This window comes from Anomalospiza imberbis, chromosome 3 (assembly GCF_031753505.1).
Source record: "Anomalospiza imberbis isolate Cuckoo-Finch-1a 21T00152 chromosome 3, ASM3175350v1, whole genome shotgun sequence".
Classification (NCBI taxonomy): domain Eukaryota; kingdom Metazoa; phylum Chordata; class Aves; order Passeriformes; family Viduidae; genus Anomalospiza; species Anomalospiza imberbis.
The window spans coordinates 71201507-71223288 of record NC_089683.1 but is presented as its reverse complement, the minus strand read 5'-3'; the positions used below and the strand labels follow the sequence as shown (position 1 = coordinate 71223288).

Genomic DNA, 21782 nt, shown 5'->3' with positions numbered 1-21782 from the left:
CTTGTGAAAATTCTTAATTCTGTTCACAAAACCCAACCAACAATAGCACAAACTGGGAATCCATCAGCAAATACCACAATACTGAAATTTCATCCAGCAGCACCACGGCCAGCGATAACACCATAAAATTATTGTGCCAAAGAAGCAGATAGAAATTTACAGCAGTTCAGTAACATCCAGAACAATTATAAATATCATTAATGATAAAAGCATATTAAATCATAATGTGCCAGAGCAGGAACAAAATCAACTCCAAGCTCTACAGAGCCTGACTTGAAATTAGCAGTGAAATCAGCATAATCAATGTATTTCCCATCAATCTAGAAACCACCTTTATAGTATCCACACAAGCAAAATATGACAAGATTTTCTGCTTTCTTTTGATGAAAAATGCAGGGCCAAGCTCTGCAAAGTGGTTTCAAATGGGCAGCTAGGGGGTTCAGAAAAGAAAATCAAGTGAATGCAAAATAAATAAATGCCAAACTCTTCCATCTTGGTAAAGGATGTTTCTTAGAATAAGGTGTCAAGTACTCAATTTCCCTCTTTTATTTTTTTTTCCTCCTTTGGACAGTTGCTAAGGTATCCTGCATTTTCCAAAGAAAACAAACACAACAGTAAATGTTAAAAATAAATACATAAATAAATGTCCTACCTGGTGTAGCTTCAGAGACATTCGGATTGCCGGGGCAACAACCTTATGCAACAGATCCATGTCTGCAAAGACCCACTCATCTTTGGCTGCTATCCGGAAGTCTCCTTTAAACAGTGCATGGAGCCCATAAAGAAAAGAGTCCAAGCTGTAAGAGAAAGGCAGCAGTCACTCCCAGAAGTCATTCCCATCTCTGCAAGTCAGATCTGTCAGTCACCAGCCTCCTGCTGACCTGTGCAGTGGCCGGTGACCCACTGGCCCAGGGCAAGTGCCTGCGGTGGGTGTAAAGCAGGGGTCACATCATGTTTCTTTGACAAAATAAACATTCCTTGGGAGAACCAGTTTTCCTTCTGTGTGCTCTGTAAATGACTGGCCACGAGAAGAATGGAATGAAGGATGTCCTCGGGATGGATGACTGAGTCACAGGGTGCCTCAGGTGCTGCTTCTCTGCAGCTGTGCCAAAGAGACCAGGTCAGAGTGCCAGCTGCACTCCATGTGCAGCCAGCAGAAGCTGCTTCCTTATTTGGAAGTTTATTGATCAGTCCTGTTAGCACTTCTCCTTGTGAGTGAAAAATAATAATGGGAAAAAACCCTTTCAGGAAATCTAAGACTTTTCTCACGGCATTCAAACCTAAATGTGAACATTAAAGCAGATGTACCAAGAATACTGTATTTCAGAACTGTTCAGCAAACCAGGTGAGAGCAGGAATCAACCAACAGGTGCTTCCTTCTCAAACAATGAGCCCTAAAGCAATACACACTGGGTTTCTTTTTTCTAATGTAAGAAACTAGATGTAGGCAGTTCTGCCTGGCCTTGCATGATGGTTTACCTGGACCTGAGATACAAGCACAAGGTAAAAGCTACAACATCAGGTAGTTGTTAGAAGATGGTTGTGCAAGGGCTTTGTGAAGAGAAACCATGAGCTCTCAGCTCTGATCTCCACCCTGAATTACAAGACTCTCACTGTCACTTGTATAATGCTTGTAGGTGACTGCTGTCCCAATGTTGCTCTAAAGAAGTGGTCTCAAAATTGAGGAAAACAACCATCTATTAAAAAGAGGCATATCTTGCAAACCCACAGGACATGGTTTCATCTACCTGCTAAGATTTTACTCACTGTTACAACAGTTGGTCTTTTAGATCGTAAAGACTCTGGGGAGAAGCTATATTAAGATGTTAGTAATTTTCATTACTGCTCAGCCTTTCTCTAGAGGACACACAATCTTTCCACAAAATTGAGCTTTCTTAATTATTTTATAAAAAAGAAAAAAATCTTTTCAATATATTCTCTTCTCAGATAGAGGAAGAAGAGACTGGGAGAATGCCTGGCCAGCTTCAGCTGAAAGGCATTCTAATTTTGCTCTTGGTGGGTAGTGTGTCTTAGAAATTAAAGTGGAAATACATATGTTGTTACCAGAGAAACAGCTGGATACCGATTTTCTCCACGAAAGCATCATGTAATCAACTAAGCAGTGGGACCAAAACTACCCAGAAAGGCAGGGCTACTGTTGGGAACATAAGGAGTACAGAGAAACTTTTATGAATTCTTAACTGATTTGCATTTATTAGTACCAAGTTATGTATTAAAACATGCCTATGTGAGACAGGCACACTCAGATCTTCAAAACATTCAAGCACTGATTTCAGTGGGAGTTATTATGTGTCCTTAAGGACTGAGTCCTGGTCCCCACTGACTTTCAATCCATCATCTTCACAGTTGAGAGAATGATAATATACTCAAACCCTGCTTAATAGCTAGGAAAGCCCTAGAATGAGCCAGCTGGGAGGGTGGGGGTGGGGGGAGAATGGTGAGTGCAGCCAGCATGGTGAAATACGTGACTATTGCCCCCTTTGAAAAGGCTACACATCAGGAAGACTCCTTTCACTTGCCCACCCACGAGACAACATCAGCATACACAGCTGAATCCTTGCCTGGAAAAAAACAAACTTTCTGTACCTAAATATTCTTCCCAGGAAGAAATTTTAAAAGCTACCTTGAACTCTGAATCTGTAGTATAGCTTCGCCCCACATAATGCCCTGTATTTGCTCTGAAAAGTTGGCTGGGACGAAGGGAGGAGTAGGCAGGAGAGAGAAGTGGTTTTTATATCTTGGGAGGCTCTCAGAGTCAAATCTGAACACCAGAGCAGACAGACAGTTTGCATTCACATCAAAGTGCCTTGCGGCCATCAGCACCAGCTAAACAGGCTGCAGGATGTGCTGAAGGCACGGCCGGGACTAGGACAGCCACGTAAACAACAGCTGAGCATCAGCAGAGGGAGCAGGGGGAAGCATGTACAGCTCTCCCTGGGCTTAGGGGAGGTTCATCCATTTGTCATCCCTCTGCATAATAAGTTCTCTAACTCAGGGGATTTTTAAGAACAAACATGACTGCTACAAGGAGCAAATCAGTGGTGGCAGTAGTTGTGAGAGGCTGAGAGTCAATTATTTTATGTATTGTATTTTCCACCAGAGCGGTCTGGAGGAGATTGCTGTATTCACAAAACCATGGGCATCTTTTATTCTCCTGACAGTTGTAATGAGGCTTTTGGGTACATTTTGCCTATAATGTGACACTATCTCAAGCCATTACTTCTGTAACATGCACCCTCCTTAATCCATATAAGATACAGCTCTCGTTATTCTTCCCATTGTTATGCTCTCTCCTGAAGACACTAATGAGATTATTATGAAGCTGTAAAAGTCAACCACTTTGATCTCAGGCCTGACTCTCATCCACTTTGATCTCAGACCTCACTCAAGGTTGTTGCTGTTTTCTTGGCCCACTTTTAACATACCTCAATTAGTAATCTGCTGTAGTTACAGGCTGGTTCAAAATATTTTAAAACCATGTTAAGGTAAAATTACATGTCAAAGAAACAACATTAATCTGTAAGAGACATAACTATGGTATCTGGCAACATTTCCAACCTTCTGAGCTAACAACCTGAAAAGCTGCTGTCACAACTGCAAGCTATTTCAGAACAAGACTGGTAGGTGCACGGGAACTGTCAGCCCCTGGAAGGTGCAGAAAAGTGGGGATTAAGTAGCACCACAAACACCAGAGGAAGGGCAACAGTGCCAAAGCAAATACTCCCTCCTACTGCACTCCTTACGCTGCTCTGACAGCTGAAACTAAAAGCATTTAGTGCCAGCCTGAAATCAGTATGGATGCAGACTAATGAGCTGGTGAATACCTCTGTGTGTATTTTGCATCTGCAGACCTTCTCCAGTGTCAACTGTAGGTTTATTTGAGGAATAAAGGAATGGGCATGTCTGTGAGCTAGTAATGACCTGAATGTCATAGATCACCTGAAATATTTTCAGTGGTAACCCTTCTAATTGGATATTTTGGATGACAGTAGTTGTGAGCTGAGTGTCAAACTTTTCTGCCCTGCTCAGCCCTGGCAGACATCAAGCTGCACTGTCTGCTTGAACTCCCACCAGCAGTGCAGCACCCTGTGGTGCCACGGTCCATGCCCACTATGTCTCCCCCTTCCCTCAGATGCTGGGCAGTGCAGTGGGGTAACCAAGTGGGAAGGGGCAAGTGAGGCCAGCTTCTTCCCCGTGTTTCAAAATGAGCAGCAGTTCCTCCAGGCAGAGGCCTTCCCTGGAATGACTTTTTGTCCAAACTGAGCCTGGGGAACCTGAGCAGCCAATCTTGGTAGTGTTGGAAGTATCTGATGAGAGATGCTTTACTGAGAGATTTTTGTATTTTTCCAAATTTGAAATTTTTACTAAATATTTCTTTACTAGTAGCTTTAGTGGCTGAACAGAATTATTCTGTATTTTTAAACAAATACAAAACTAAACATATCACCCACATTTGAATAAATTAATGGTAATGTCATGTCATTCTTCAAATTGCATTTTGTGCAGGATGCCTCCTAATGACAGTTTAAAAGAGCAAGTGATTTGCATTGCAATATTCTGCCTCCTTAATGAATGCATTTATTATGTAATCTAGTGTTAATGTTAGGTTTCTACTGACATTTACATGAACAGGTACAGTGAATAATTATTTACATACATTATATAAGAGCATTTAAAATCTTGGTTTACACAGTGACATTTGCTGATTAATAGATTAGACAAAATCATGTGTAAATGAGTGCAAATTGATAGTTTGCATACACAATGTAAACTTGACTCTCGACTCTGTAGTGCACAGCCCACGGTAACATTACCTTTGCTCCATTGCACAGCAGCTGGATGACTGTCACTCCTCCAAGACACAGCAAGGACTAGATTTAGTCCAGAGGAAGTTTCCTACAACCTGCACAGTCACCTCTGAGAACGAAACATGAGCTGCAGAGCACAGCAGATTCTTGGCTGGTTTGCTTCCACTGAACATCTGAAATGCTTAATACAGTGAGAAGAATATGATGCCTACTTGGCCCTTACATCTCCAAACTCATCCCAAAAGCTCTAGTAATGTTGTACACAAGATGGTCCACAGAGAGAATTAACAGAAAGTCCTGAGATGATGTTCAAGGTACATTCTCAGAGTTTTACCAGAGTAATCTAAATCTGTATTTTTGTAATCCAGCATTTGAGTGTGACAAAATGTGTTAGGAGCCCTGACCTCTGACAAAATTAGCCACACCCCAACAGCCAGAGTTATGGAATGGCCTGGATAAGAAAGGAACCTTAAAGATCATCTGGTTCCAACCTCATACATGTGGTACATCTCCCTCTCAGGCACGCATCTGGCTGTGGGACTGCCTGCTCTGACCATTCCTGAGAAAACTAAAACCCTCTTCAGCACCACTAGGCTCTGAAAGGTCCCCGAAATATCACGGCACCTTTTCAAAGAAAAGGACTGTGAAGCATCACTCAAGGAAACGTTCCTCCCACTTCTGAGGACCTCAAGTACCTCTGCCCCCTGTGACTGAATGCAGACCTGCAGCAGTGTGAGAGCTGGGGGGCAAGGATCAGCAGAACACTCGAGATTGCCCTTGGTGAGAGCTGCTGTGCTCTGCCAAACACAGAGAGAGGAGTGCCTGAAGACAATTCTCATGAGCATCTCCTTCTGGCCTCATCAGCATCGCACACGTTGGACAAAGTCTCCTCCCCCTGGCATGCTCACTGTATAATTGTATTCGTACTGGAGTTTCACTGACCGACTGCTCATTTGTGTTTAAACAAGTTGTGCAGATCTGTCTGATGCAATAAACACCGTTAGTAGGGTGCCCTTCATGCTCAAGTGAATGTATTTGGGGGATTTCTGTTGATAAAGGTCTTGATGTCAGGGGGGTATCCACCTTGCTTCTTAGTTAATGATTTCTACTAAATTGGTTTTGTCAGATAAAATATATATGTTCTGAAAGACAAGAAGAAATGTAATTTACCAAACTAAAGTAATGTTTTGTAGCTGCAGCAATTTATAACTTCAACTGTGCTACTCAGATTCCTTTTCTATTTCTCCAGATCCTTCTGACTGTGGAAATGCATTAAAGGTAATTTAGCCAGGTGGGGAAGTGACATAGTTTTTCCACAGTGAAACTTTTCCAGGGAAAGCTTTTGTGAAGTAGCATTGGAAAAGATACCGACAGAAGCTTCCACTTAGTCCCTTTCATGTCGCAAAATACATTTTAAAAATACAGTGATTTGATACTGCCCTGGAGCACTTGCTTAATAAAAAGAAAACCAGGGCTTAATTGAAGATTATATAGAACAGATTTTAAAAAAAGGGACAGAGCTGTGCACCTCAGATGACTACCCCAGTTTTTGCCTTTCTGTAGACCTTCCCTCCCCAAAAAAAGTATTGTTAAATATGGAGAGTCCACTTATCAAAAGAGAGGAAGTAATTCAGTTCATTGCTATTTGTCAGATTTTGAAAAGACATGATATAGCTGACTCCTGAAATTATTATTAAAATCTTTACAGAACACTATACAAATAATTATGCTCAACATCCATACTTTCCATGTTAAGCTTTGGAAAGTCTCTGATAATATTATCCCTTCCATTAGCTACTAGCCATGTAAGCCAGTACAAATAGGGGACATTGTTATTGTATCTGTACTAGAGCCAAAGCATTGTAATGAAGATTTTAAGATCCAGTGGAAAGTACATGCAACGTGATGACAGTTTTAGGAAGCTTTTGTGTTATTTTCAGATGAATTCCTAATATGGCTGTGACCTATCTATTGCAGGCACAGATCAAAATCACTTTAATCTTTTCTCGAACAAATATCATAAATGCACATAAACTTTCCCATCGTGCCTCCAAACTCTAAAATTTGGATCATCAAAAAAATAGGACAATTTAAAAAATACCAATGATTTACCTACCTAACATCACACTAATTTGAGTGAATAGGAATGAAGGGAGAAGAAATGCAGCCCAGAGGAAAACTACTACAGGAAGGGAATGTACAAAGACTAGTAGAAAAGAGATGGCAAAAGCCACTTTAGAAAGCAGAAATCATCAGCACAACAAGAAATAAGCCACGTGAGCCACAAACATTGTGCAGGGAAGACATAAAACAAAATGTTATAAAAGTCTCAACAAGTAACAAAGCTAGAATGAATATTTTAAAAGACTGTTTTAACAAAATGCATTCAAAATCACACATGCTGTCTCTGTTTGCTTGTTAGTAAGACAAATCCTCTCTAAGGAGTATGTTGATAGAGGTCTAGGTAGCTTTGCTCACCATTCTGTGCCAACACAGCAAGGTCACTTAGAAGCTGTATTTATTCAGCTTCTCCATTGTTAATAAACTCCTGTGCACACAGAGGGTTCAAATAAATCTAATAAACCCCTAAAATTATGTGAGAAGTTAAACTCCATTAAAATAATCATTATTTCATTATTAAAATGCCTCATTTATAGCTCAGTGTAAATTATACTGTATAAAACCCAAACAACTCAGAACTCTCAGTAAAAATGGAAGAATCCCTAATGAAAAGATGAAGAGCATATTTAGAAACAATATCAGTGAAGCATATTTTAATTAACCAGACTTCCTAGGAAGAAGTGTTTAGAATGAATGAACAAATGAGCAAGGTAGAGTGAGAACAGACAAAGCTGCAGCCTCAGGAGGTGAGAGGCTCTCCCTTCCTTAGTTGCCAGAATGAAGTGGCACAGTGAACAGGAATACACCCCTGAGGAATACAGAGAAGAACTCATATTCATTTATTATTATTTAGCTAACTACAACTCAGATGACAACAGTTTCTTTCTCTTCTGTAGATTTCTTCCTTCTGCTGGAATGCCAGAGGAAGAACAGCATTCCAGCAGCCAGGCATGAGTGAACCCAAGTAATAACCATTGGTACCCATTCTTTCAATCACAAATTCTGCTTTGCCCTATAAAATAATCAGTTATTTAGCCAACCACAAAGAAAAAGATGACCAGGAATGACAGAAAACATTTTATGAAGGAATGAGATTTTTACCTTGATCTAATCTTCTCTTGAGATCCCACATCACGTGAAAAAAGGCAAATAGATCTTTGTTTTAACATGAGGAAAAAGGGACTCCTAAAGCTTACCTGATGGCCATATTGTGAGATGCAGTTCCCAAAGCTCTCCGACCCAATATACACAAGGCAAAGGAAAGCGTCACTAGAGGAGAGTCCTCATCGCTGTCCAGGTGCTACAAAGTTTTAAGATTAGCACGTTACTCTAAGTGCAAACATCACATTTAAAAGCACCACAAATAGTGATATTCATAAAATCTGCATGAACCTGGACCTGCACACCAAAACATTCTTTGCAAATAAACAGACCAAGAAGGAAGACCATCACCATCAGAGGATTTTTGCAAAATGCAAGCTTGTTTTGCCCACTGGCTGGAAACAGAACATTTCATTCTCAGGTAGTGAGATCCCAAGGGAAAGGAGCTTTGGTGGTGGTGGTGTTGTATTGTGGGATTTTTGTTTGCTTACACTCCTCCCAGATCTGACATTCTAAACTGGAGGTTCCTCATTGTTGGGAGACACTGCAATTGGAGACAGCCAAAACCCTTTTCATGGAACACAGTTTCTGTGAAACCTTACCACAGATTTCAGAAGTACAATACCTTTGGAAAAGTTCAGAGGCACACACTTCCAGTAAATAATAATATCTATCTAAATGGTTGATGACACTGACTGCCCATTTTAACAAGCACTCAGAATACTGCATTTACATTTACTAGCTCAGGAGAGGTTTTTTAATGAAATTTTCACAAAGAAAACTTTGCTACCATGCAGGAGGAAAAAACTGGAACAACCCCTCATGCAAGTTAATCTTCAGGAGGATACATGCATCCACGCAATGAGTGATTTCTTCCAGCTTTCTCTGACTCCAAAACTGAAGCCAATTATAATGGAGAAATGTAGCTCCTTCTATAAAATATATTGATTTTCTGGGTTACGTGTAGAATGAACTTGGGGTTTTTTATCCCACCTCCTACATGAACTGTGCTTCTCTATAATCAATGAATTAAAAAACAAAGGTAAAATATGTAACAAAAAGATAAACGTATGTGTGTGGCACCAGTGCAGGCATTAATTTGCCTTTTGAAGCCTAACTTACATGTTTCAAGTCTATTGGCATCCCTAAATCTATTATTGAATTTGAAAATCTAAGGCAGAGAACAAGGGGAAAGGCATCAATTAACAGCGGCTTTCCCCGCACCATGCAACTCTTTGTGCATCAGACCTTGGGAGCTGAGACATGGAGATGAGAAAGAAAAGAAGTGAAGTATTCCCAGTAGGAGAAGATGGTATTTTGGAAAGGGCTCAGACAACAATTCAATGAAAACAATATCAATATAATGGTATGCAGGAGTATTGGTGGAATGGTACTCAGCATCAGAGACATGAGAAGGAACCAAAGTGGAGCAGAAATATTTGGTGATGTTTCAGGAAAGGTTCAGTGATGTTACACCAGGTAAGGTCAGCAATGGGACATGCAGTCTGTGATCCTGAGTGGAAAAATGCACAAATACAGCACGTCATGGCCAGGAAAGAGACACTTCTCCACTTTTGCTACTATCAGCAATAATCAGAAAATTGGATGGAGGCAATATGCTTGTTTGAAACTGTACTCTCCCTCTGGGCTATTTTGACTATTCCACAGAAATACAGTAGTGCATTTCTGACAAATAACTGCTGACCATCAGTAATCTTAGTAATCTCAGAGCATGCAAATGCACAGCTGCACATCTGCCCTTGACCTTCCAGAGCTGTAGTGGTTGCACACGGTTCTGTGGTGTGGTTCACGTTTCAGTGACGAGCTGTCAGAGGTGACCTGTGCCAGCAGTGAGCGTGCCATGCACTCCCCTACCATCCTACAACTGCACACAAATATAAGCAAATTTCTGAAAAGGATACACAGACATCACAGACATTTGGCAAATGTAACAATCATTGGCAACACTGAACTGTTATTCTCTGATGACATTCTCTGAATGGAGCCTGCTCTAGCAGTACTTCTGTGAGCACTTGATATATCTGTGCTTTCTAGAGCTGACGAAATTAACATTGTTGGAAATTTGCACAGTAAGGAATTGGGTCCATATTCAAAGACTGATGCTCCTTAGGACTCCAGTTTTTGCACACGGGTAGTTTCCAAAATATGTTTTTTCCATTCTATAAAACCTGCTTTCCTTTTACATTAAAGCTAAAAGCTTATATGAAATAAATTTTATTCTACTAATCCTGAGCAAGTAAAAGAGCAGCCAGGTACCATTTCACTCATATCACATGAACTGTCGCTATTGGACACGAAATGAGTACACAGAAGCTTGGTAAGTTCAAAAGAGAAAAAGAAACCGTTTTATTTAAACATCTGGTATTTAAAGAATTCCAAAGGTGACCGTGGATTGGAGGATGGAATTACCACCTCTCCAACCACACTGGTCTAAAGATTAATCAGTCATTTCTCTCCACCCACAGAGAAATATGTAAACTATTCTATTTATACATGAAATTGTGTGGGAACTCTGACTCTCAAATATGTAAACATTATCAGAAGGCTAAAGAAGTTTTATGAGAACTTTAAAACTGTCAAAGAACTATAAAAGAAAACACTTATAAAAACCAGGGCAACACTAAAACTAATACTACTAAAAAAAAAAATAGAACTGACACATACCTCCACCCTTTTCCTGGCACAGAACTGAATCCAGTCCAGATAAACACTGCAGAAGCTAGCTCTTGTTATTCCTTGGAGACACGGAACATAATCTTCATCTATGTTAACGTTAAACATTGCAAGGTCACGTTCAATATAATGCCACTTTGCATACGGCTGCAGTATCTTTTGGATGGATTCATCTTTTATCCAGTCCAGGATTTTGGGAGAACTTGCTGTAAAGTATATTATACTCTGTTGACAAAATGTATGAACGTTAGTCACTCTGAACTCTGACTAAAGCAGACATATTTTACACAGAAGAGAATAAGCCAAATAGGACCCTGTTATGAACTGTAATAGTATAGCTATTTCTTACATTTTACTACTTAGCATCATTATTGCTTCACAAAAGTGTTCAAGTTAAAAAGATGACAATTTATATTGATAGCAGACAACAGAAAAAGAAGTAGTATTTTTAATATCCTTCTGCCTTCCAGGAAAATCCATACAACAATAGGAATAGAGAGTTCCGCCATTTAAACATGTCAATATTAGTGGGGTTCTAGAGTCTATCACTGAGAAGGTGATATCAATAATAGCTTAGGCATGTTTTGAAAAAATAGTAGTAGATGGTCCCTCAAAATAGGGCACTCTTTTTCCAGGGTGGACTGTTTTCTGGAGATGATGCTTTCCTAATTCTTTATTAGCCACAAAGATGAGACGTAACAGATGTTTATGACCCAAGTCTGTTATTTGTCAATGCAGCAGGTAAAGAAAAATAGATTTTTTCTAACATGTTGGGTTAAAAAGCTGATAACTGATGTAACTGAGTTTGCTTTTAAAGCACTGAAGGAGGAGGAGCATTCAGCAGGGGCTCTTTAACCTAATACATAAATGTTAGAAAGCAGCAACCCACGTATCTCATATCTGTACCTGAGTTTCTAAGATTTTCTAACCGCTCTGTCTGGACACATTAAAATAATAATAAATAAAAAAGTAATAAAAAAATCTACACAAACACAACTTAGAGCATATTTTCAAAAGAATATGAAACTTAAGAAGTTCCAGTGTGTTCTATCAGCAGGAAAGTCCCAATATAATGTTTTGTAACATTAATTTAGAGTTGGATACCAAAGCAAATGAGAAGCAAGTATATACAGCTGAAGATGATGTAGTTGTACTTTACACAGTCAATGGAAATAGTGCTAAGCAAATAAATGCACAAAAATAATATATGATGGATTACAGAGGACAGAAGCACTACCAGCCCTTTGACAAACCCCAGAAGCTCTCCACAGTTTAATTTTCAAATTGTACAAAAGTAAGAGAAGAATCAAGCTTCAGAGGAAAAAGACAAGTCAGACAGACACAGACAGGATGGACCCTTAATTTCTTGGCATGGGGAGAACAATACACACCTTAAAAAAGATTCATGCAGAAACAATAGGAGCTGAAAACACAATACTCAGTGAATACACAGACTTCTTGAATACTAAAAGATGTTTAAATAAGAATATATTGAGAAGAGATCGAAGAGGCACAAGGGAAAAATATCACAGTAGTTGGGCAGGAAATATTTCAAAATATATGCAGAAGGGCTACAGGAGCTGACCAACTTTATTTGTGGGGAATAAAAATCCTTCCATAATAAGAAATGTATGCATTTCTAGGCTGTCAATGAAACTGCAAATGAAATAAATATGATTTAGGAATAAGATGCTCAATGCAACTCGTTGTTTAAAAGACCAATACAGTAATTATTCTTGAAGGATAGAAGAACTAAAACAAAGCATATATGCTCTTTGTTGATTTTTGAGATAGAGTTTGCTTTTTTTATTACCTTTATCTGTGTTTGCAAAGAAGCTGATTCAGCTGGGAAAAAAATCAGACTTGCAATCAGACACAGAAACAACAAAATCTTCTGTCACCTAATTAAATTCTGCTCTTGGTAACTCTTACAAGATATGTTTTACACACAAGTACCTCCTCAGCTATATGGCATTTCTGAAACAATATGGTAAATATTTACAACATTGTAAGCTACAGAGAATAAACCAGAAACAATCCAAATGCTCAATGCAATGGAAGTGCAGTTCCTGCAGAAACTCCAGCATAAGTGATTTTTGAGTTTGTGTTTTATGTGACCTGAATACTGCCTTATCTATAGTTCTTCTTGCAATTACTTTCATACTGTTAAAAAGAAAGCGTGAAAGACTTTTAGAATGTTCACAGTGAAACTGCACAGGGTCTTGATCTAGATTCCCCCAGAAGAAAGAGGTGGGGAAGGAATTAATTCTCACCTCTGTGTCTGATGCTGTTTATTTGGAGGCAAGCATTAAATAAACAGGAAAAAAGCTGATCTAATACATATTATAATCTCCTCACTTTCCAAGGCTGTACAAAAGATTTTACCAAATCTTTTTAAAGCCCCTGTTTATGGAAAAAACTAATTACTTTAAAAATAAAAGGAGAAAATATCCAGATGACTTTCTTTTGGGAAGTGACATTCTAGGGAAGGGATTTCCTGAGTGCACCCTCCCTTCAGTAAAGGGAGCTCCAGCCCAGGCCAATACTGAAGGTGCCAACAGGTTATTATTATCTTCTGTTCATTCTTCCCTAAAAAGAGAAGTAGATTAAAAAGACAGCCTGAGAATGAAGACCGACCTTTCTGAGAATAAAGTTCTGTCAGTGCAATATAATAATACTGGCTCAACTAAATCCAACAAGAAGAGATTTGATTTTCATGCTTTCAGAGCCATCAGTAGTGCACATGAGCTCTGCATAGAGCGGAGATGGAGCCACAGCACACCTCCGTGATGTGGACAGCATTTAACCCGCTCCCTTCTACTCCAAACAGGATCAACTAACCACACTTGTATCACATGGGATGGAAGTTTGTCTAAGCCATCTTACCTATGTCTGCTGCTTCTCATGTGTGTCCAGAACCAGAAGCTCTAAACTACCTTTCAGTTAAGTTCTTACATCCCATGTGGTGAACCTCACACTTCCCACAACTCCTCCGTGTATTAATTCATTTTAAGGCACAAAACCAGTTCCAGTATATAAAGCAAAATTCTTCACTGCTTTAAACTAAGAAGATGCTAATTTGATTCCAGCTTAGGCTGGGATTTTTTCAATCTCATTCCCCATCAAAAGCTGAGTCATTTGCCAGCTTACACCAGTTTATGTTCCAGTTATTCAGGTTACCTTTTAAAGTAAAGCAAACCAATTGTAGCAACATACTCATTAAAGAAGAGTTAGGGTTTTGTTTTGTTTTTTTTTAGCTTAAAACAATTTGCTTTAAAACAATTTATAGCCACAAACACCACTTCTAAAATGAAAAAAATCATGCTCACATGCAGTTTTATTTCTAATTAGTTTATTAAACAAAGCAGGTTGGTTACCAGGCAGTACTGCCTACAAAATTATTTATGAAATCCCAGAAGTAATCAACTGCATGATCAAAGCAGCTTTGTAAGGCAATGAGCTTGTTTTTACTACATTGGTTCATTTGCAAAAAATGGTGATTAACTTATTTACAACAGGTCTCTCTCTGAAGCTGACAGATTTTTACAATTGTGGACATGTAAGTAAAAAGGAGATGTCAGGGATGGTTTCGAGCTTTAGCAACTGTCTTCATGGCAGTACCAGTGGCACAGCAAGCAGCACTACTGTTTCAGTAGAAGACCATAAAGCTCAACAAATTATTCATTTTCTGGATTGGGAATTGTTTTGGCAGAGGATGAAGATGTCTTACTAGACTATAAGGTTCAATTATTTTGACAAATTAGTATCTGTGTGGCTATTGTGATCTTAATAACAATGCAATAATAGAAGTGGTGTAAATGAACTGATGCGTAATCAATGTAATAAACCAATGTCAAATGTGTTATGATATATATGTAAAACAGAAGGTAAGTAGGGGGTTTGCACTACTAAAAAAGTACATTTGAGAAACAGCTCTTCAGAAGTTTCCCAAGAACTTTATGCTTGTTAATACCTTTCTTTTATTTTCCAGAAAAAAAAAAAAGAAACAGTAGAAAGATCAAGGCAAGAAAAAATAACAAACTGTTAGTTAGTGAAGTGTTGTAAGAACATAAGAACATAAGTAAGAACACTTTGCCTGATTTTATCACTACAGGATGGTAACTCACCTTCCTGATCTCCACTGAAGGATGCTTGCCATTTTCTGTACTAACTGTAAGTATAAGTGATCAGAATTGAATTTAGCAAAGGGAGACATCAATTAATTATCCCTATTCCAGTGGAAGGTGTCCCTGCCATAGAAGGAGGGTTGGAATTGGATGATCTTAAGATCAAACTAAATGATTCTATGGTTCTATGATATGGTTCTATGATGACTATCAAGTCAGTCTGACTGCCAGACTGTAGAGCAGATGGATAAACATAAAGCAAAAAACTTCAAATGCTCTTTCTTCTGTAGATAAACAGCATTCTATTTGACAAACCTGCCTAGTAACAAAGTGCACTTGACCAAAGAGTTTACCTTGATATAGTATCTGATAAGGATTCTGCGCAGATCAAACACTTGCAGCATTGTGGCAGCGTTGTTGTCAATGATGCTGTATCCCTCCAGGATGTACTGGGTCCGTGTGATCTCCCACGTCAGCCAGCGCAGGTTAAAGGCTGCATTGCAGGACAGCAGGTGAGGCAAGTGCCCAGGCTTACAACAGCAGCAGCCTTCGTTGTCTTCATCTCCTTCTGTTATGGCTTCCACCTCTCTCTGCTGGCAGTATGTCCCTTGGCAGCAAGAAAAAGAGAGCATGCTGCCAGTTATTGGGGGAGGAGGAAACAAAGGATGTCTTGCAAGCTCACATTCAAAGTATGTTTGAAGGTTGTACGCACTTTAAAAATCTAAAAGACTGAGATAAGGCAACAAACTTTACTTGCAGCAGCAAATAAAGGGCTGTACATTACTCATTTACTACTATCACCTATAAAAGCCAAAAGAGCCTTATCCAGTGTTCTAGTTCTAATGGGCTCTGAGCTGAGACAAACAACAGACCACAGCTTCTGCCTTCATAAAAACTCGTCAAGAAGCAGTTCTAAAGAGTCTCACTCTGTAAGGCACAATAAGCGAATTGATCCAAGTCTCAGTCTGCTTTTTCAATTGACATAGTGGACCCAAAGAAAGATTTTAGTGTGTCAGAGCACTTGTAAAATCTAGGTTTTAGCAAACTATCTTGGAAAGCAGGTTCTAAAAATAACACCTACTGGGCTGTTCTCTCTCCCACTGGAGTAAAAGCTACTCTGGATCAAACAACTCTAATGAACAGCACTAGTGGCAGTACATCACAAGAACAGAACAGCTTTCTAATTAGTCTATTACACAGGCTTTAGATCAAAGTAGAGCAAATTTTTCTAAAAAGGATATGTTACCTCAAAAAGAAGTCATGAGGCAGATGCAGAAGCAATAATGCAGACTCTGCATTTTCATTTCCTGTGCTGTGCACACGAGATGGTCAAGCCAAGCCCTTGTGGATTTGAGATCTATGAATGCAGTTTCTATACTATGTAGGGCACTACTAATAAAAACTGAGGCAGATGCCCATGTGCTCCCCCCAGTATTCTCAGAATACATTAGTTTTATGTTCTTGATTTATGCTTCTTTTTAAAATTTACTCTCCATAGGCTGCTGCAGAACTTACTCCCCACTGAGTTGTTACATAAACCATCTTTCAAGGGCATGTCCTGTGATCCAAGTTACACACCTTGCACAAGCCTTCTGCCAGAGGTTCAGTATCACCCCACAGACTGCTGACTCCATCAACTTCTAAACAGACTTGACAGGAGAGGAAGATGTGAGACTGCACTGCAGTTCAACAGCTCCCTCTCCACCAGGACCAACAGACCTGTTGTGTCACTGTAAATGGGAGAAGAATTTGGCTGTGTTTATCACCTGAACATTCAGCCAGGAAAGAACACAGTGCCAGCTTCAATTCGCTGTAGTCTGCCAGCACCCCAAAAGAGAGCCTGGAGCAGCACAGCATCCCAAAGGCCTTTCTGTGGAGCATGATGACAACTGCTGTGCTCCCAACTGCCTGTTCCAGTCCCATCACAACTCTCTGGTCAACAACCTGTGACCTTCAGTTTGTATCATCAGAAGTAGCATCTAGAATATTTCTTTCTCTTCACTAAGAAAAACCTTTCAAAACACAACAAAATATGCTAAAGTATGTATTATTACTTCTTTTTTTTGCCTGTGCATCTGGTAAAATGTGTGCAGCAAGCAAAACATACAAGTAAAAATGAAAAGAAAAATCCAAAGGAAATGCATGAGAAAAACCAGGATCGTAGTGCTCAGAGATGGAGGAAAAAAAATTCAGTATATTCCAGGGTTTTCTGTTCAGTTTGCCATGAATGAAAATTTACACTGTGAACTCAGTGTTGCTCACCCACTGATATGCATTCCTCCTAAGACTTCAGGGATATACAATATGAAAATTTATTAAAAGTCTTCAGGTCATCCGAATATAAACATCTTGCCTTTCAATACTGCCAAGTACAAAACATGACCTATTAGTCTGACATTTCCAGTTGGACTGGACATGAACTGGACTGCTTCTGCTTCATATTTCACAGATTTCTACATGAATTAACACTTACTGCTTGACAGCAAAAAACCCAAGAACTGCTCTGGGTCAGCAGATGCTTCTGTGAAATCAAGTCAGAAGACATCATATTCAAACTGAAGTAGGGAAAACATTCCTTAGTACATTGCTTGAAAAGAGTAAAGCAAATGTTCCATGCTGGCACTGTTACTATTACTGTTATGTTTATTTTTGAAATTTTAAAGGTCTGTCAGTATTACACTGAACTTAAAAGAAGATACAACTTCATCCCAGGTGCAAAATGAAGGATTGCCAAATGTTTGCAAGTGTTGGAGAATGAAAAATACAATGAACAACTGTCCCTGATCCCTCTACTACAACAGGATTTAAAGATGCCTTTTCCCAGTCTATATAACTATTAATATATTTTTTTCTTTTCTTTTGGTATGGAAATATCCAATTTTATTTCTACGCTTTATATTTTGTTTTTCTATGTATTTTACTTTTAAATTTTTTTTATTTTATTTTTATTATTTCTATGCTTTACTCTCTCTACTACCTCTTTCAATAAATGGCAAATATTATTACTGCAGTTTCTGTAATTACTAGTTCTCTTAGGGGACATATTTTGTAAAATTCAGGGCCAAGGAAGCTGGTACAGCAAAGAAAAGGTGAATTCAAGAGACCTTCAATGTTTAAAGGAAATTGTCATCACATGCATAACAAACAGAAGATGATGCCAGAACATTATTTGCATTTTTAGCTAATTCTACAGGTTAAAATGCTTCCAGGTTGTCTTTGCTAGGTAATTTTAATCAGCTAGAGTTAAAATTATACTACAGGGGGTGCAATCAATGTTGAACTCGAGGAGCAAGAGTCATTCTAAGAGGAACTGTGTTATTACAAAAGCTATGCGAAACAACCAAAGGAGTTCATGTGGTCGTTTTATGGATTTATTCCAAAGAATAAATTGAAGTGCTCTTCAACATCTGGCAAACAAGCACTTGATTAACGAAACCTGTTTGATGAACTTGGGCACGACCACCTTGGGGATTTGGTGTCTTCACTGCTTGTGGAGCATCTGGGGTGTTTCTCTTAACAGTGTAACCTGAGCAATGGCCAGTGCTCTGACAAAACACCAAATCCTCATTCCTGCTGATAAGTATTTCCAAACAACATCTAGTAAAAGGACTCAAGTCCACAAAGACAACATTCAGGCTTGATACTCAAGTACATGTTGGTTCCCTCCTAATTCCTGCAGTCAGTTCTAGAACAACTGCCAGTAATTTCCTCTCAGCTTTAATGGAGCCTTGCTTTAGTCCTTCATGCACTGGCTGGATTTCAATGCCAGATTGGCATTTTACTGTAAAATTTCATTTACCAGTGCATACATCAATCCTTTTTGGTTCATTACTCCAGACACTGGTACCACAGAGACTAAGAGCATGGGCTCAGCTTTACATGTTGAGCCAGAAGGGACAGGACACAGTAAATGAAGTCAAGCATTTGTGTCTGTCTTTTACAGAAGGCTGGCCCTGGACATTTTTGTATATGCTATAAGCTGATGATTTAAATGACAATTTTTATGTTGCTTCTCAAAAAATTAGCAAGTTCAAGCAACTCTGAAAGAATTATTCACAAAACCAAAGAGCAGGGAACAGAACATGCACTTCACTTCTGCAATTTAATTAAGTGTAGTACCATTAAATATTAAAATAGAGGAAAATGTTTTCACTAGTAATTAGTAATTTCAAAATCTGAGGGAAAACATTTTTTTACATTTCTTTCTGCAGAAGGAAAATAATCTCATGCACTTCACTCAAGTTTAGTCATTCACTCTGACCCTTGCTAGTATAGATGTGACCAATTCATTTGTAAGACATCTAACACCGGAGAGTTGCCAAAAGTCCATCAGTGTAAAAAAAAATGTGCCAGCTGAACAAAGCAAGGTCAGCCTGTGTGAGCTCAGGAGAAAGCCAGGGTGAGAACATGGAGCTCTTTGTATTTTCCTGACACATCATGATTTCAGGACAAACCTGTGATCTGCCAGAATGATTTGACCTAAATGGAAATGAGAAAATTGAAACTGAAGACTAATCTTGCTTCAAAAGGATAAAATACACCTAACTGAATGATCACCCAGCCTTCTAGAATTAAAGGCTGAAACCATAGTGTGCTTTTGAATTCAATTTTGAAAACTCAGGAAGTGAAAAGCATTTTCCAATATCTGAGAGGCCAGAAAGAAAAATCCATTACACAACCACCTACTAGAAGTATTCTAGGAGCAGTTTTAATTACCATAAAACACTTCAGTTTAACAACACATCCAGAACAGGGACTAATTATTGTTGCTGAAGGCAGCAACAGCTTGAGCACTGAGGATTGCTGACAAATAAGCAACCAAGGTGCAAATCTACACAGAAAGGGCTCATGCCCAGGCTAACTCATTTCCTAAGCCATGCAGAGGTCTCTTCACAGATGACTCCACACAAACACCTGGTTGCCCACCATTTGTTTGGCAAAACTGAGCACAAGAATGTCTTACCAATAAATGTATTACAGTAGAATTGTCTGGTTCTGCTTCAACAAGCTTATGCTACAAATCCAAGTATTCCCAAATTCTGATGGATAAGGCTCCTTCTCAACCAGCATTTATCTTCTGCTTAGAATAGCAGTTTAACAAGCAGTAAGTTATCACACAAAAAAGAAAAGCACAATGAGCATAATTACAGCCATTGGAAGGCCATCCTCTACTGAAACACACATCAGATGTGGTTCTAGAAACACAAAAAACCAAATATTTCAAAGAGCAATGAACTGAGCTCACAAATGGAAGTCATAACCTCAGAATTAGACACATTCTGGAAACCTTCAACTTTTTTGGCTCCTTCCTGCTCTTTTGCCTGTGGAACTGGGATAAAGAACAGTAATTTATAGCTTCTGATAGTCTCAGCTTGTTTCAAAGAAAAATTTCAGGACTTAAAAAACAGTATCAATTCTTCAAACATCAAAGCTGTTAGGTATAAAACTGTGGTTTGGCTTTCAGCTCCTTCAGGCACTTGTATGTCTGAAAAGCCTGGTTTTCAAACCAGATCAGTTGCTACAATAACAGGCATCCCCTCTCCTCAGAAACCTTTCATTTTCTTGGCCCATAGAGGCACACTAAGGCCACGTGGAGGTAGCGTTCTCCAAAGATGTTTGTTGTTAAACTTGCAGCTATGAAATACCACAAAAACCTCTCGTGTCACATCCTCTGCAGTGCAATGCAAGAGGCAATATTTTGGGTTTGGCAAAGATATTTTCTCAGTAAAAAGGCTGCACTGCATTTAACATTTTCCTTCTTTCCATAAGTCCTCTCCAGTGCACCCATAAATACACATAAAATTGTGAAAGGAAGAAAAAGGAAAAAAGACATCAAATATTTATTCTAGTACGTGCTACTGAAAGTATTCTAAGTCTATTCAAAATTTATAGACAGCTTCCATTGTTGGAGCATCATTGTACACCTAGAAAGGCTTATACATCACAGATTTCCTGCATTTAACATAAAGTATCCTCATCCCTGTTTCATGCTCTTCTTCCCAATTAAATCACCAAGATTAAAGAAACCCCTTTGCATCCTTTCTGTCCATGTTTCTAGTATGTCCAAGAATTTTGTCTCTCAGTTTTTGTTCTCTCCCACAAACACTGCACTTTTGGTTTTTAACCTTTTCTCCCAAGGGATGTGTCAAAAAATGCTGTTTTTGTCCAAACTCTTTGTAATTTATCAATACCTTTTAATGTTCTAGTACATACATTGAACATACCTCAAGTGTGGTCTCAGGAAAAACATGAACATGGGCACTTTTATTTCTCAACAGCAAGAAGTGATATTTGTAAAAAAATAAAAGTTGCAACCACTCTTCAAATAAAGAATGATTCTTCCTAGTGCTACAGAGCCTTCAGAAACAAAAATCAAACACAAAAAAAATGTTCCTTACACTGGTAATGCACTTGCTACTTCAATAAAACTATGCACCACACACATGCTGCAGAAATGAGTAACTGTCCTTATTAGACATCAGTCCTGTGCCTAGAGCACATAGCCTGCACTGGCTGCTTTCATACACCATTTTGTGTGGGAAATAAGCACAGAGAGCCCCATGGGCAATCCCATCCTGCTGCCACAGCTGTCTGCCACTGTGTACAGCTACATCTGTGTCTGCTCTGTACTTCATGCCTTGATTCATATAATGAAGTTCCAAGTGAAGCATGAATATTGCACGTGCAACATGCAGTAACAAAAAAAAAAATCACAGCAGAGATTTAGAAATTTGTTAAATGACTGAAGAATACTGCACAGGATTTAGAAAACAGCTCCTGAAGACTTCAGCAACACCATCAGTAAGTAGTTTCTACACATGTAATGCTAATTGAATACTCCCCAAAAGCCAATCTGTAGACACACAGACTAAACAGGAAAACATTTTAAACCTCCCTTGTTCTACAGGGA

General features: G+C 39.0%; 1 protein-coding gene across 3 annotated transcripts in view; it reads right to left on the bottom strand.

Moving 5' to 3' along the window:
• PCNX2 (pecanex 2) overlaps window positions 1-21782 on the bottom strand; it is a 151585-nt gene that overhangs the window by 12500 nt on the left and 117303 nt on the right. For all 3 annotated transcript variants that reach the window (XR_010997378.1, XM_068185061.1, XM_068185062.1), the window contains 4 exons: window positions 15226-15479; window positions 10737-10970; window positions 8147-8250; window positions 653-797 (listed from right to left, as the gene is read on the bottom strand). Coding sequence is in view for 2 of the 3 variants with exons in the window: in XM_068185061.1 (XP_068041162.1) it covers window positions 653-797; window positions 8147-8250; window positions 10737-10970; window positions 15226-15479 (737 nt within the window). In the remaining variant the exon portion in view is untranslated. The remainder of the gene's footprint in view (window positions 1-652; window positions 798-8146; window positions 8251-10736; window positions 10971-15225; window positions 15480-21782) is intronic.